Raw genomic sequence first — 16,618 nt, forward strand, 5'->3', positions numbered from 1 at the left:
TGTCTTAGCCTGCTCGTCGCCGTGGGTGCCCTCCTGTGTCCTCCACCCCGGCTCCGCCCCGTGCTGAGACACCGTCAAGGCCGGCGCGTCGAGCCCCACTCAGGAGAGCGGCGCGGTGAGAGAGCAGTCTCCCACATCTCCGGGTTGCCCGCTTCGTCATCTTTCTTGAGGATTTAGCGGCCGCCTGCGACACGGGCAACCCGGAGATATGGGAGACTGCCCTTCAGGAGGTGGCGAAGACAGCGCCGCTCCTTCCCTCCTGAGGGCCGGGCAGAGAATCTTGTGTTTCTTTTTTCTGTTCAGCCACATTATCAAAGAAAGAGCAGTTTCCTTTTCCTCCGGGTTGCAAGGCTCGTGGGTCGACAGTGAGCGACGCACTGCTTCCTCATCCTCACCCACGACGCCCCCTATCGCCAGTGGCCAAGAGATCGCGGTTTGGAGACGCAACGCCTCTCCACACGTCTCTGCCAGTCCCTCCGGGGACATGGGGAGTTTTGCTGCGATGACTCCGAATGCGATGTCTTCTGGGCCACCCAGCACAACTCCCCATCGCTGCACCACTGCAGGTACGCTGTCTGTCCCTTTGGTGCCACTCGTACGGAGTTTGGGAGCGTGGCTTGCGCTGGCGCTGGCTCATTCGGACGGTTCAACTCGGCTACGCGATTCAGTTCGCCAGGCGACCTCCCAAGTTCAACGGCGTTCTCGAGACCTCGGTGGCAGTCCGAGACGCCTCTGTCTTGCGCGAGGAGATTGCTGTCCTGTTGGCGAAGGATGCAATCGAGCCGGTCCCTCCAGCCGAGATGAGGAAGGGGTTTTACAACCCTTATTTCATCGTACCCAAGAAAAGCGGTGGCCTTCGACCTATCTTGGATCTGCGAGTCTTGAATAGGGCCCTTCACAAGTTCCCGTTCAAGATGTTGACGTAGAAACGTATTATCAAATGCGTTCAAGCCCAGGATTGGTTTGCAGCGATCGACCTGAAGGACACGTACTTTCGTGTCTCGATCCTCCCTCGTCACAGACCGTTCCTACGGTTTGCGTTCGAGGGTCGGGCATGGCAGTACAAGGTCCTCCCCTTCGGGCACTCCATGTCCCCCTGTGTCTTCACGAAAGTCACGGAGGGCGCCCTTGCCCCACTATGGGAAGTGGGCATCAGGATCCTCAACTATCTCGACGACTGGCTCATCATGGCCTGGTCAAGAGAGAAGTTGTGTGATCACAGGGACTAAGTGCCTCGGCACCTCAGTCAGTTGGGGCTTCAGGTCAACCAGGAGAAGAGCAAGCTCTCCCCTGTGCAGAGAATCTCTTATCTCGGTATGGAGTTAGACTCGGTGAGTATGACGGCACGTCTCACCAACGAACGTGCCCAGTCGGTGCTGAACTGCCTGAGTTCCTTCAGAGGCAGAACAGTGGTACCACTGAAACATTTTCAGAGGCTCCTGGGGCATATGGCATCCGCAGCCGCAGTCACGCCGCTCGGATTGCTTCATATGAGACCACTTCAGCACTGGTTACACTCCCGAGTCCCGAGATGGGCATGGCGCCGCGGTACACATCATGTCACCATCACGCCGATGTGTCGCCTCCTATTCAGCCCCTGGACAGAACCTCGACTGCTTTGGCACATCAACTGTCTGGAGTTGTTGGCAGTGCATCTAGTCTTGCTGCAGTTCCGGCAGCTGCTGCTGGACAAGCACGTGTTGGTCCGAATGGACAACACGGCAGCTGTTTCGTACATCAACCGTCAGAGTGGTCTACGATCACGTCGCATGTCTCAAGTCGCCCGCCATCTCCTCCTCTGGAGTCAGACACGGCTCAAATCGCTGCGCGCTGGAGAATGGCCCCGGAGAATGGCGACTCCATCCCCAGACAGTTCAGCTGATCTGGAGTCGATTCGGGGAAGCTCAGGTGGACCTGTTTGCTTCCCACGAATCCTCCCACTGCCAGTTGTACTATTCCCTGACCGAGGCCCCCCTGGGCACGGACGCACTGGCACACAGCTGGCCTCGGGCTCTACGCAAGTATGCATTTCCCCCAGTGAGCCTGCTCACACAGACACTGTGCAAGGTCAGGGAGGACGAGGAACAGGTCCTGTTAGTTGCGCCTTACTGGCCCACCCGGACCTGGTTTTCGGAACTTATGCTCCTCTTGACAGCCCCTCCTTGGCGCATCACCCTGAGGAGGGACTTCCTTTCTCAGGGGCTGGGCACCATATGGCACCCGCGTCCCGATCTCTGGAACCTCCATGTGTGGCTTCTGGACAGGACGCGACAGACCTAAGTGACCTACCACCAGCGGTGGTAGACACTATAACTCAGGCTAGAGTTCCCTCTATGAGGCATGCCTATGCTTTGAAGTGGAGTCTGTTCACAAATTGGTGTTCTTCTCACCGAGAAGAGTTGCCTCCTCCTGGGCGTTGGTGCACGGCACCTCTCTGGCAGACATCTGTCGAGCTGCGGGCTGGGCAACACCTAATAAATAAGTGTAGAGCCGGTTTCTTCTTGTGTGTTGGGTAACAGGTAATTGGCTTGGTGTCATGCTTGCTGCGCCATTCCCCCTCACACGGGGATGTGAGAGCCTTTCTTCTCCCAGTAGAGTTCCCCGGTTGGCGAACCCTGGTCGAGCATCCTCCAGCACCCCCGGCAGTCAGACTGGAGCAGTCTGACACCAGGCCCAGTACTGGCGTTAGCATGCCCTGTGTCCCGGCCAGCCCCTGTACTGGGCTAGGTGTCCATATGGCTTGATTCCCTACGGGTAATCCCATATGTGTATTCTTCCACGGTAAGGTTTCCCTCTCGGTAAACCCGTGTCTTCCCTTGACAGACCCACTCTGTCAGTCTCTCCTGGCAGTTGTTCCATCCCTACAGTAAGGTAGGACCTGCCTCAGAGACCCATTCCATATGTAGTACTGCCCCCTGGGTCAGTCCATATCAGTATCTCCACATGTCACCTCCCTACGGGTAGGATGTGGTCTCCGTAGCGACCTTTTCCCTTAAGGCCCGCTTCCCCATCATTCTTCCAGGCTGAAAGAACAAATAGGAAAGATTTGAAGCAATCTTTCACTGAAGGTTGAAATCCCTTCCAACAACTTTTTTGTGGACGGAACAGCAGCATGAACTTCTCCAGCAGCGATGTACTCACCATTTGGTCCCCTTCGGTACCAAGGTCAGTGATTTTGTGCTAGGGCTTTGGAAAGGTTACAACCTTTAGCGTAGCTTTTATTTGACACGTTACGGCTTGTCAACATTTGCAGCGCCACAGGGTTGTGACGGGGTTCAGGTTGTGGCGCTTTCCATAGACCCCAAAATGTCGTCACGACATAACTCGCAGTGACCAACAGATAGGGAACGTCTCGGTTACGTACGTAACCCTCGTTCCCTGATGGAGGGAATATCCACTAGCCAATTTTCATCGGCGTTTTCTCTTAAAATCAGAGGTGATTGGGCTCCCAAGTAAACCCCAAAATGTCGCCACGACATAATGTCTCCATTCCCTCCATCAGGGAATGAGGGTTACATACGTAACCGAGACGTTTCTCTTTAATGTTGTTGCTTCCAGTGATTCCCTCCATGAGGAAGTTTAAAAACGAGGCCATGATTAATTATACTTCCATTGTTTCATATTCCTTAGTGACACAGGTGGAATGCTGTCATCAGGAGACTTAGACTTGGCTCCATTCACCCGCCCCCTTCCTACGCTAACAGCTTCTCCATGGCTGATGTTAAAGAATGTGACCAGGAAAGATGATTGAACCAGGTACGGCACAAAGGAACTCTGATGAGGCAGTTTAGTCACCTCTCGCTGACCGCAGCTTATACCTTGCTCACCATTTCACTAGCAATTAACTGCAATCAGGGAAACAGATGTTGAGAGAAGGAAAAAAGAAGGCGAGAGACTGAGAAAGAAGGCTTAACATTTATCTTTCTAGTTTCAGATTCTGATGTTACTTTAAAGAGTTAATGGTGTGTTTATGCCCCTGCACTAAGAAATATACTACTGGTCAATAGTTTGGAATAATTAAGATTTGAAAGTTGAAAGAAGTCTCTTATGCTCACCAAGGCTGCATTTATTTGATCAAAATAGAGTAAAAACAATAATATTACAAAATATTTCTGAGTGTTTAGGCCAGCAGAGAAGGCCTTGCTGGCCCTGATTGCCCACCACTGTTTAAAATGTAATTTATTCATGTGATGGCGAAGCTAAATCTTTAGCAGCCGTTACTCCAGTTAGAAATAAAGGTACAACAGCTGTCACTGGGGCGGTACCTTTTCAAAAGGTACACTTTAAGTACCAATATGTACCTTTAAGGTACCATAATGGACCCTTTAGGTACCAATATGTACCTTTTGAAAAGGTACCGCCCCAGTAACAGCTGTTGTACCTTTATTTCTGAGAGTGTGCTGATTCACTCATATGACTTTCTTCTGTGGAGCACAAAAGTAGATATTTTGAAAAATGTCCCTGTTTTTTTTCTATAAACAATGACAGTGGGGTCTAATGTTATTTTGTACACCATTGACGTTCATTGTATGGACAAAAACAGTTTAAATATTCATCAAAATACTGTATAATCTTTATGAGAGAAAGTCAGGTAAATAAATTAAATAAAATGTCATGTAAAATATCTGAGCAAACATAAAGCTTGCTTCATATTACATCTCTGCATAGAACATCTACATACAAGCCCATACGACTGCAGCACATCTGCACTGAACATCGATTTTTGAATAGTACAAAGGTTTGGCTCATTAAAGGGGTCATATGATGCTGCTAAAAAGAACATTATTTTGTGTATTTGGTGTAATGAAATGTGTTTATGCGGTTTAAAGTAAAAAAAACACATTATTTTCCACATACTGTACATTATTGTTTCTCCTCTATGCCCCGCCTTTTTGAAACGCGTCGATTTTTACAAAGCTCATCGGTCTGAAAAAAGCGAGGTGTGCTAGGAAAAAATGAAATCGCATCATATGACCCCTTTAATATTAATTACGTAATGTAGCTGGATGGTTTAAGATTACCTAACAACATAAAGAGTGAGCTAAATAATATCATTAAGCTCAGGTTGTGCCAAATAGTTTTACCACAACCCATCCATCTTGTCCCACCCCACTCTAAAACTCATTCTGATGCCACATACGCACTTGCATGCATTCCAGTACATTTAGACTAGCAAGGTAAAATTCCAGAGAGAAAGTGATTTTTCATCTGTGGATGTGGAAATTTCATCAACATTACTGTGAAGTTCCTGTATGAAATATTATAGTAGTTGAGTGGCGAATTGCAGTCTTAATTCATTAGAATGCCATATGTCAGAACAATCGGTCAATTCACAGTCACAGGTAATGAAGAGATGCAACAATATGCCAGCTAGACTTTCAGCATCAAAGCCAAGACTTTCTACTTTCACTATGACAAAGTGCCTGACAGAACTGTGTTAAAAAAATGGCTGCCAGTTAGAAGCGATGGCTCAGTATCACACTGCCAATTTGGTTTACACCTTTCAGATTTGGAATGTCTGTTTTTATCATGAGCGAACAGCGTGAGGAACTGTCATACAGCAGTAACTCACTAATGATATCTAAAATGCAGCTGTCACTGTTTTGTTCCAGCAGCACATATAGGTAAATGGAGCATAAAGAACATCACAATACATGTTATCAACTTCATTCTCACACAAAAAGAGAAATGAGAGTAATTAATGAAACATGCTAACAATGTTTGCTTTTGCAACACCTTGCAGATAGGACTAATGAATCAATACCCAAGTTAGAACACTTTAGGTACAAATTTTTATGGCTTTTGTCTTATAAAAAAAAAAAAACCCCTCAGCTAATAGTGGAGGACATTTGCATTGGAGGGAGAAATTGGCAGTTATTTAATTTGAATCGAACCCAAGAACTGGTAAAAGTATGCAATGAATCAAGATGAAACCCTAATTATAAAACAAAGGTTGTTTTTCCTCATTCTCACCTCTGTATGTCCTCTAGCTTCTCCACTAAAACTTCCCTGGATCTCTGAGTTTCCCTGGAGTTTGATCCCTGGATCAAACATTTGCAAAAACAATCTTTGAATTTGTTCTTTCAGGATTTGGACACATCAGTCAAATATCGGAATAACAGGAAGGGAGAGAGACTGGAACATCTGATATGGTTTACATGTGTCGGAGAGGGTAATTATTCCTTATTTAGCATTACTTCACATCATAACGCTACCACCAAATGTTTGACCAATTATGGAAATACTCAAATTACTTTGTAACAAAAAAATTATGTGGCCAGTGGCATAGCTAATGGTGGAGAAATTTTATAAGTAAGTACAAGTGTAAGGAAATACCTAATTTAGATTCTTTGAAATTACTTTATTTTCTTTATATGGAAAATGTTGAATTGTGCAATTTTGTTTGTTGGCTCTCTTTAAATGCTATTTTTGTTATTTTTATTTAGAAAAAGTAAAAATAATGTTAAACGATAAATAAAAATAATACAAATCAATGAGTTAATAAGAGTAATTTAAGAGGGATAAAATGTAAATGAATACATTATTTTAAAATGTATTTATTTTGGTGTAATTTGTGTTCTAGGCAATTTAGAAATATGTGTTCTATTTGTGTTCTTGTGTTCTTATTTATTGTTTCTTTATTAATTTTATTAATGTATTTATAGGGTGAAAAATGAATACTAAATCTAAATATTACTAAATATAAAATATTTTCATATTTATAGTTTAAATAAAAATATTTTCATAGTTTTAAAGAAACCAATCCTTTTATTCAGCACTTTCTATTTTCTTAAGTGACGTGACATGTAGCCAAGTATGGTGTCCCATACTCAGAATTAGTGCTCTGCACTTAACCCATCCAAGTGCACACACAGCAGTGAGTAGTGAACAAACATGGCATTTTAAATCCCAAAGCAGTGGGCAGCCATTTTTGCTGTTCTCACCTCATGGTATTGAGGGTGGAAGAGAGTGCTGTACATTCACTCCCCCACCTACAATCCCTGCTGGTACTGAGACTTGAACCCATGGACTTTGGTTACAAGTCTGACTCTCTAACCATTAAACCACGACTGCCTAATGAACAACTACCTATTCATCAAAGTATCCTGAAAAAAATGTAGCATGGCATTTTAAATTGATCAAAAGTGACAAAGACATTTATAATGTTACAAAAGTTTTTCTATCTCATAAGCATGGGTATTTCTCATTTCAAAAGCATAAAATTATATTGACATGTTATTGAAATGTTAGTTATTTGACCCCTTTTTGCACACTTGACCCCTCTGCAGATCTCTTCTTTATAAATTTCTATAACAGCTACCGGATGTGTCTTTTGTTGTCTGCATGCATTGTTCTGTCTTTAGACACCTCATTACAACTAATAATTCCTTATAGCTCATATTTGTGGAGCATTTTGTGTCTATAATCTCTGGACAAAATCTAGCTAGCTGCACTGCCAGTTCTTCTGGTTGAGTTTCATGGCAATTTGCAGAAATCAATGCCGCACAGAGCGCACCCTGTCAGAATCCAGATTGAGTAGAGCTCAATTTCCCCCTTTTCTTGCAAGAGCTGAGAAGGAAAGAGAGACGGAGGAAGAGAGAGATGAAGCCTGCCGAAAGCCTGTGGGTCGCCCAAAAAGACATCTAAGTTCCAGGCTAGGCAAACTGAAACAGACTGGCCACATGCTGTTAGTGAGCTGTCAGTTTTCAGGTAGGGATGGCGGAGTAATGTGTTATCTGTGAACCACTATCAAACAGAGCCAAAGAACACGATGAAAGGGTCAGATCAGTGGTGGGGTGCTGAGATAACATCATACATCTCTGCACTTTTTGAAGTCACGCAGAACTCAATTCTTAGAACCTTTTTTTGAGGAAAGATAATGTGGTATCTAGCTACTTTAGCTGGACTGCCTGTTGTACTATTGAAGTATATTCATAAGTCACTGTGTTTACAAATGCTTCAAGTGCACTTTTGCAGTATCAGGTTTGGCTGTTTATTTAAATGATGAATAAAATAAAGGAGGCCTTGCACTCCCAAATTTCTTGCACTAATATTGGGCTTGCAATAGCCAGAAAAATGTATATTGGAGGAATAATTTGAATTCTGAACTCCTTTGTTGGGTCTACCTGGAACAATCCTCAGCGAGCCTCTCTCTGCACTCTGTTATCTGCTCTCAGCTACCATTACCTGGGTTTGCTATGGGGGCAGTTGTGGCCAAATGGTTAGAGAGTTGGACTTGTAAACCGAAGGTTGTGGGTTTGAGTCTCAGGTCCGGCAGGAATTTTCGGTGGGGGGAGTGAATGTACAGCGCTCTCTTCCACCCTCAATACCACGACTGAGGTGAGACTCTTGAGCAAGGCACCGAACCCCCAACAGTGAGACATCTCATCCTTTTAAAATAGAAACATGCCTCACCCCCTGTTTTTGATACATGGCCAAAAGAGGTGTAATTGGCCATAAAACTGGAAAAAGTTAGACTGTCACTCAATGGTTCTTTAAGGACCTTTGATAAACTGTGGCGCCCATTTTTAGATTACTTGTTGGATAAGTCTCTCTGCCCTCATTTACTTACCCTCATGTTGTTCTAAACTGTATGACTGTCTTTGTTCTACTGAACACAAAGAAAGATATTCTGAAAACTGTCTGTTTTTTTGTTTTTTTTTTTGCACAAATTAAAGTCCCTGGGGTAGGACTGCATGGTTTGCAATTTTTCTGATAAAAAAAGATCAGAATTAAGCTGATAAAAGAAAAAAGCTCCAGGTTTGTTGTGATTATTACCAGGCCAAAACTTTGGTGATTATATATCAATATGACTATTAATGATGACACAATATTTCACTATAAAATAAAATAAAAGTTTTTTAAAAACAGTATACTATAAAAGACTACACACAAAGAAAGATATTCTGAAAACTGTCTGTTTTTTTGTTTGTTTTTTGCACAAATTAAAGTCCCTGGGGTAGGACTGCATGGTTTGCAATTTTTCTGATAAAAAAGATCAGAATTAAGCTGATAAAAGAAAAAAGCTCCAGGTTTGTTGTGATTATTACCAGGCCAAAACTTTGGTGATTATATATCAATATGACTATTAATGATGACACAATATTTCACTATAAAATAAAATAAAAGTTTTTTAAAAACAGTATACTATAAAAGACTACAATACTATAAAACTACAATACTGATATTTATGGCTGTCCTAATTCTTTCATAATAATTATAATAATAACAACAATCATAATAATTATTATTATTGTTACTAAATGCAATATTAAACAAAATAAGAAATATAATAACTATCATAATATTTCACTATAAAATAAAAATAGAGTATTTAAAATCAAATTGTATGCTATAAAAGGCTCAAATACTATAAAACTTTATGGCCGTCTTAATTTCTTCATTTTCAAACATTAAACCATCAAGTTTTTGTTTTGGCAGAAAACTGCAGGGAGCCTTTTTTGTTTATAAGTTTAGAAAGATGGTTGAAGGATCTATTTTGTTTATAAGTATGGGAAGATGGTTGGCGCATGTTGCATTTTCAAATGCACGTTATAAACAACTCAGATTCAGAGCAAATTCAGAGATTAATTTGTGTGGAGCAGCATTTACTGCAAATCGAGATCCTGAAAACACTGAATCATGAGCTTCTTGCATATAAATGAACACAGTGCTGCCCTTCACTCGGAAACAAGCAACACATATATTTAATTAAATCGCAGCTTTTGTGATTTGATAATCACACCAACCCATATATTTAAATTAATCTTACAGCCTTCTTTTGTATTCTGCAGAAGAAAGAAAATCATGCAGGTTTGGACCTGGACCGACATGAGGATGAGTAATACAGAATTTTCATTTTTAGGTGAACTATCTCTTTAAATGAAACATAACCAAAAAGTCTTTCTCTGAGCAAAAAAAAAAGTCCTCCGGGTGGTCTGAGTGTGTATGTGAGAGCAGAATTATATACGTAAACCTGTGTGAACGTTATTACATACAGATAATTTGTCAGCACTCAAACATAAGCATGAGCTCATGTCAGGTATGTCGCATGTGAGCTTTCATAACACCGGACTATTTATACTCTGGCATGTGTCTCCAGTCTATTACAACACCCAACACGGCAAAGCCATGAATAAGAGCTAGACAGTGTGCCGTGCAACACTTCAAACCCAGTTCATGTGCTATAAAACAGACCTGGTGTCATTTCTAATCAGACTCATCTATTATATTAATGTGAGACAGGTCTCATCTCGGTTTGGCGCTCTTAACCCATCTGTACAAGTCATTACAGCTTCATTATAAAAATAATAAGTGCTACATCCATTCAGATGTGGACGGTGTGATTGTTAAGCATGCTATCCGTTGCTTACTAGATGACAGTGACACTCAAAAAGTGGATTTACAAAAGAGCATTTGAGGGGATTTTTCTTTTCATTGAGTGAATTTGTTATTTACAATTTGTGCTAAGAGTTTCACACAGGCTATGCACAGACTGGTATTGTTTCTGTGTGTGAAATTAATGTGAAGCTCAGAAGATTTAGAGATGAGCTAAACTAAAATATCTCATTTAAGACAAACAAGATGACTACCATAGTACACTGAAAAAAATATAAGTAAATTGAGCAGAAAATTTTTATCAGTGTATGAGTCTAATCTTTCAGCTGGTGTTGATGAACAGCTCACTGCTTACAGTGCTGAAGACAGTTTGGTCTCCTGCTGAGCGCATCCAATCTCATATGGATCTGAAGATGCTTGTGCTCAGTTTTTACTTCCCGCATGCTTGTCAGAATCAAGATGCTGTTAGATGTTACTGGAGTACTGTGCACAGCAAATCATTCTTACTCAGTATTTTTGGACTTAAAAATATCTGACATTCTTAAAGCAACATAAAAGTACTAGAGAAGCAAATTTGTGTATGGATCTTACCTTTTTGCTGTGGCACTTTAAAACTTTACTCCCCCTTTTTCTTCATTTCTAATTCTATTTAGGATCCCTTACAGTAAGACATTTGCTAAAGAAGGCACACCAGTTAGATCCTACTACTAATGATTTTTTTTTTGCTTATTTGCCTTAATTAATGGTAAGTATATCAAATTCTATATTAAATTATAATAAAAAGATTATTAATAATTAAAACATTTCAGTTTGTCAGCCCGAGGAGGTAGGCTAGATGCTCTGCAGTAGACAGATTAATGTGTCAGCTGGTAGGTACACCAGCAAAAAAGTTTTATATCACAGCTCAACTGTGGTGTGAAAGACACAGTAATGGAAGAGGGGAGTTTGGGAAAAAATGTGAAATGAGTTTTAGTGAGTAAGAGAGAGACGGTGGGGTGCTTAAGGGAACATCTCGGGTGCCTTAAAAAGACTCCTTCACTAACTAACAGATAAGGACTAGCACTTCTCACTCACAGCAGTAAAGACAGACAGAAAGAGGAATAGAACAAGTACAGCAGAAAGTTGAAAATTGAAATATACAGAGGTGATCCAACAAAGAAAATAATACAGACAGAAGGGAGAGATAGAAAGAAAAATTAGGCTTTTAACTAAGGCAGAGGGTGATAATTCATAGTAACACCATTTTTCTCTGGTGTATTTCTCTACAAAGATAACAGCAGTGATATATCTAATAAAGAAGAAGAATATTGTTGAGAAGAAGTTTTGATTTAGGTTTAGTATGCTAATAAGTCATTCGTTTTTGAATTTGTTATTGTTTTCCTAAGTGCTCACTGTAGTTGTTTATTAATAAGCGACGGCAGCAATGTTCTCTCCAGCACACAGTTCTCAGATACATGCTCACCAAAAATGCTACCATGATTCTATTGCGATAATATATCAAAAGAGCTTTTGAACATTTCTAATCTTAATGTTAAGATTTACATTTCTTTTTGCAACTTGGAAATGAGCAAATACTCCACAATAGATACCTGATATCCGGATCAGTACGTCACATACAATTTTTGTCGAAACAGTTCACTGTTTAGCCGAGTTATTTGTGCAAAATCGGATTTCAGGATTTAAGCGGTTTTGTGACATCACAGCTGGCACATCTGCGCACCCCCTCCCCTGCAACTGTCCTCACCGTGTTTCAGAAATAAAGTGACGTCCATGAAAACTCTTTGCAGAATGATCTCGGCTTCTATTGGGCTCAATGGCTTTGTACACCATTTTCACAGCACTTGACATTAGACCTCAGCACTTCAGATTAAAGTCGATCTGCATACAAGCCAACTTTTTGAGAGTAAATAACCACAATACGGAGGAGTAATAATCATTAGCGTCTGCTCTTGTAAAGTCATTGTATTTACCCTTGGGCAATATTTCCAATTATGTTCGCTTTAATAGTCTTGCACTCTTGTCTTTTCTCTCTCTTAGGACCATGGCTTTCCTGTGTTTACCGTTTTCTTTGTAATGAAGCTCCTCTCTGTTGTTACATAAGCCAACATTTAGGGAAAAGGCAGCACTGATTTTTGATTACTCCAAGAGTAATAAAGATAATATTTCCAGTAATATCCGGAAACGTTGGTGAAATCTGATCTGGAAAAGGAATTCTCTGCACCTACAGCCATAAATCTACATTTCTGAAGCAAATATTCAACCTAAACATTTTCCAATATCGGCAAATGGTGGCATGAGGCAACAAGCATGCTGATTAGATAAAAGTGAGATGTTTACATCGTTTTGAAGTCCAGGACAGTGTACTCAGGCCAGTCGATGTAGCAGACCACCCTGCCAGGCAGCTGGTCCGTGTTGGAATAATAGTATTGGGGGAAGGCCAGCAGGAGAGCCAGCACCCACATGACCCCGATGACCACCTTCGTCTGAGTTGCAGACATCCTCTGCTGCAGGGGATGAATGATGGCCATATATCTGTGGAAGAAAAAGACAGATGTGCTGAAAGCTCCACATCTGTTGTATACAGAGATATATATAATTTTTTTTTTAACTTTTTGCTTATTTTCCGGTTGAACAAAAAATGAATAAAAATTAAATATAATTATTCAAAATTAAACACAAACATTTATTATTAATACAACAATACAATTATTAAACAATTTAAGGAATAGTTTACCCAATAATGCAAAATTGCTGAAAACTACTCACCTTCAGGCCATCAAAGATGTAGATGAGTTTATTTCTTCATTGGAACACATTTGGAGAAATTTAACATTATGTCACATTACACCCAAATAGCTGATAAAAACATTACAACAATCCACAAGTAATCCACATGACTCCAGCCTATCAGCTAATGTCTTGTGAAGTGAAAAGCTGTGTTTGTAAGAAACAAATTCACCAAGACATTTTAACTTTAAACCATTGTTTCCAGCTAAAACACGAGTCCTCAGTCCATAATATTGCTTTCTCCAATTCTGTGGATTTTGATGTAAGAGGGACAACAGAGGATGGACTTTTTCACTGAAGGAAGCATTATTATTCATTATGGACTCACAAACATGCAGCTTTGATGTACTGGAGTCGTGTGAATTACTTGTGGATTACTGTGTTGTTTTTATCAGCTGTTTGGATTCTCATTCTGACAGCACCCATTCACTACAGAGGATCCATCGGTGAGCAAGTGATATAATGCTACATTTCTCCACATCTGTTCAGATGAAGAAACAATGTCATCTACATCTTGGATGGCCTGAGAAAATTTGCCACTTGTGGCAGCAAATTTTCATGTTTGGGTAAGCTATTATTTTAATCCACTTTTGTGGCTCAGTGATTATTGTGTGTACTAAATGTTTTTGTTCTGGTTAGGGAGAATGTATTTTATGTAATCAAATAAATTAAAGTCTGAAATGCATTCGTTAATTTGTGACCCTGGACCACAAAACCAGTCTTAAGTCGCTGGGGTATATTTGTAGCAATAGCCAAAAATACATTGTATGGGACATAATTGAGAATAAAATTGAGATTTATACATCGTCTGAAAGCTGAATAAATAAGGAAATAAGCATTGATGTATGGTTTGTTAGGATAGGACAAGTCTCATTAAATAGCATTTATTACATAAAAAAACATTATTAAAAAGTTTTTATTTTTTCTTATCTCCAACAAAGAGAAACTCTTCAAAGAGAAAAAGAGCGTATTCACTTTCCTTAGAAAATCTTGGTGGTATAAATTAAGACAAACTGTCTGCTTGTGGATTTGGCTCTCAGCACACATTTCACTCTATTTACACCACTCTTATTTTCCTGCTGTGATCTTCATTGATAATTTGTAGCTTGGGTTGTGCTTGAAAGCATGAGATATTGTCCTGCTCTGCACTCTCAACAAGTTAAGCTGTCAACACATCAGTGATTCATCACATTCACACACTCACACACACACACACACACACACACACACATCTCTGTCCAGCTCACAAAGATCTCAGTGTTATCTAAGATAAATCCTCTTAAATCATTTGCTCCAATATGGAGCTTTATCATTATAAAACGGAATGAAAATGTCCAGAGAGTAAATCCCCCACACACAGCTTACAAATCTATTGAGAGTCTACAATAGCTGATTTGTGGAGTTTTTAGTTATGGGGTTGTGCTCTAATACAACAGGCTAGTGTATCATTGTGATAATATGAGCTCTGCAATAATAAAGAAGATCTGTTCCAGTTATCAGTTATATGGACAGTGAATACACTTGTGGCAGGATTTATTTAACTTATTCATTTGGAGTTGGAAGAAACCTTGCAGAACTTCATGTACCACTTTCAGACTGTGAGATGGTATTAAAGGCCAGGCTGTGTCAGCATTTCATCTGAAGAGTAAAACATTGCTTTGTTTTCCTCAGAAGTTGTGTGCAATGTGTGGTCTCTACAAGAGTTGAGAACCAAGATTTTCATGGTGTTCGGTTCTGTTACTGGTTCTCAGCGTGAAACATACAGTGTGACCAGTGAAGTCTGATTCTTGAGCGAATGACTCTTATGAGATGTTTAGTTTTAGTGAATCACAAACATTTATCAATTTTGAACAGTTTCTCAGTTAATCTGACTGATTTACTAAACTGCAATTCAGAGGAGAGGCCAGAAATTTTAAAGTGATTGGACCTTGGTGAAATTAGCCTGAGTGCCTACTCTCAAACTAAAGTACATTATTTTACATAAGATAAAAACAGGGATACAAATTCGACAGTCTGTTTTTGGTTGAAAGAGAAAAAGGTCAAAAATATATGCCTAAATTGAAAATAAAAATGTGACTTTACTTGAAAATGTGATCTGTTATACACAACAGATGTCTTGTGTCATATATCGTTGAAAAGGTTACTTGTTTCACATAGACCAAACAACACCAAGTACATGTAAACAGTATACACATGCGGCTTTTGGGCCACGTTTTGGTTTGTAGCTTCAGCAAACATTAGTAAACCCTAATAGGTCACATACATTTATGTAAAGTAGGTGTTCTCAATTCAAACAAGCCCAAACACAGCACAGCACACTGCGTAGATCTTGAGATAATCATCATAGAGTGGCATTACATGCCACTTCGCTTAAGCCAAAGGGGTTGCCGTGATTTTGCCAAGTAAGACATGTCCCTGGATCAACATAACTGTCCAAAAATATAGACTTAACCCAATCCCTACCCCTAAACCTAACCCTACCCATAATGTATTCCTAAAATCAGTGGGAAATGGTAGCTGATTAACAAGGGTGTAGAAGCACCTAATCCTGATTGTAAGCCTAAAACAGATATTTCCTGAAAAGTTATATCTCAATTCTGATTGGTTGATTGGAATGTTCTTCCAGGATCAACAAGGATGTTGATCCAGGAACATGTTGTACTTGGTGAAATCACGCTCACCAAGCCAAAGGACATCCGGGATCCTAATGTGTGTCAATGATGATGATGATGATGCATTTTTTTTTTCTACGCCATTTCAAAACGTTGGAAAGTTCAACCAATTACCCTTTTTCATAAGGAGTCTATTGCATTTTAGATTATGGGAGGTACTTCTGATCTGGGGAAGCTTCACTAAAAAACACTGAAACAAATCATTTCAAATCATGAGGTTACAAATAATCCTTATCTGTCAGTTTGATTGAATGAGCTGTAAATTTTCCTTCATGTTCTATTTTCAGACGCCAGGAGAATAACATACTTGGTATTTTGGTGACATAGTATAACAAGAATATCTATGGCAAGAGCTCTTTTCAATCTGCTGAATTATTTTCCTCCTGATTATTTTCCTTTTTTCTTTGTATGAAAAAAGACAACATACACTGTGCATTTATGGTCTCCCAATTTAATTACAATGAATAATTCATTGGAATGCTCTAAGAATCTCCAAAAATCCTCCAAAAGGTTCAAATCCTCCAGGTTTGTTTTGTTTTTACTGGAGTGTTTCTAAAGCAGGTAAATACAATATTTGTTATCTGTCAAAGTGAGGAAAATCACTCAATATTACCACTCAGTGTCCAGGTAATGAACATTATTGATTAAAGGGTTAGTTCACCCAAAACTGAAAATTCTGTCATTAATTACTGACTCTCATGTCGTTTCAAACAGCGTACGCTGTTCTGTGTCAGCTGCATCACACGGATACGCTGTTTCCGTTCAGATTAAATCACAACAACGTAGGAAACAGATCCGGCGTGACGCAGCTGACACAGAAC

The 16,618-nt window shown here is 40.3% G+C and overlaps 1 protein-coding gene across 1 annotated transcript in view; it reads right to left on the minus strand.

Annotated features, from left to right (window-relative positions):
- The window catches only part of LOC107721554 (substance-P receptor-like), a 33,335-nt gene that overhangs the window by 11,429 nt on the left and 5,288 nt on the right, over positions 1-16,618 (minus strand). The window contains exon 2 of the mRNA XM_016529633.1: positions 12,676-12,870. Coding sequence (XP_016385119.1) covers positions 12,676-12,870 — 195 coding nt within the window. The remainder of the gene's footprint in view (positions 1-12,675; positions 12,871-16,618) is intronic.

The sequence above is a fragment of the Sinocyclocheilus rhinocerous genome, unplaced genomic scaffold, assembly GCF_001515625.1.
Source record: "Sinocyclocheilus rhinocerous isolate Xijiao unplaced genomic scaffold, SAMN03320098_v1.1 scaffold1626, whole genome shotgun sequence".
NCBI classification, from domain to species: Eukaryota; Metazoa; Chordata; class Actinopteri; order Cypriniformes; family Cyprinidae; genus Sinocyclocheilus; species Sinocyclocheilus rhinocerous.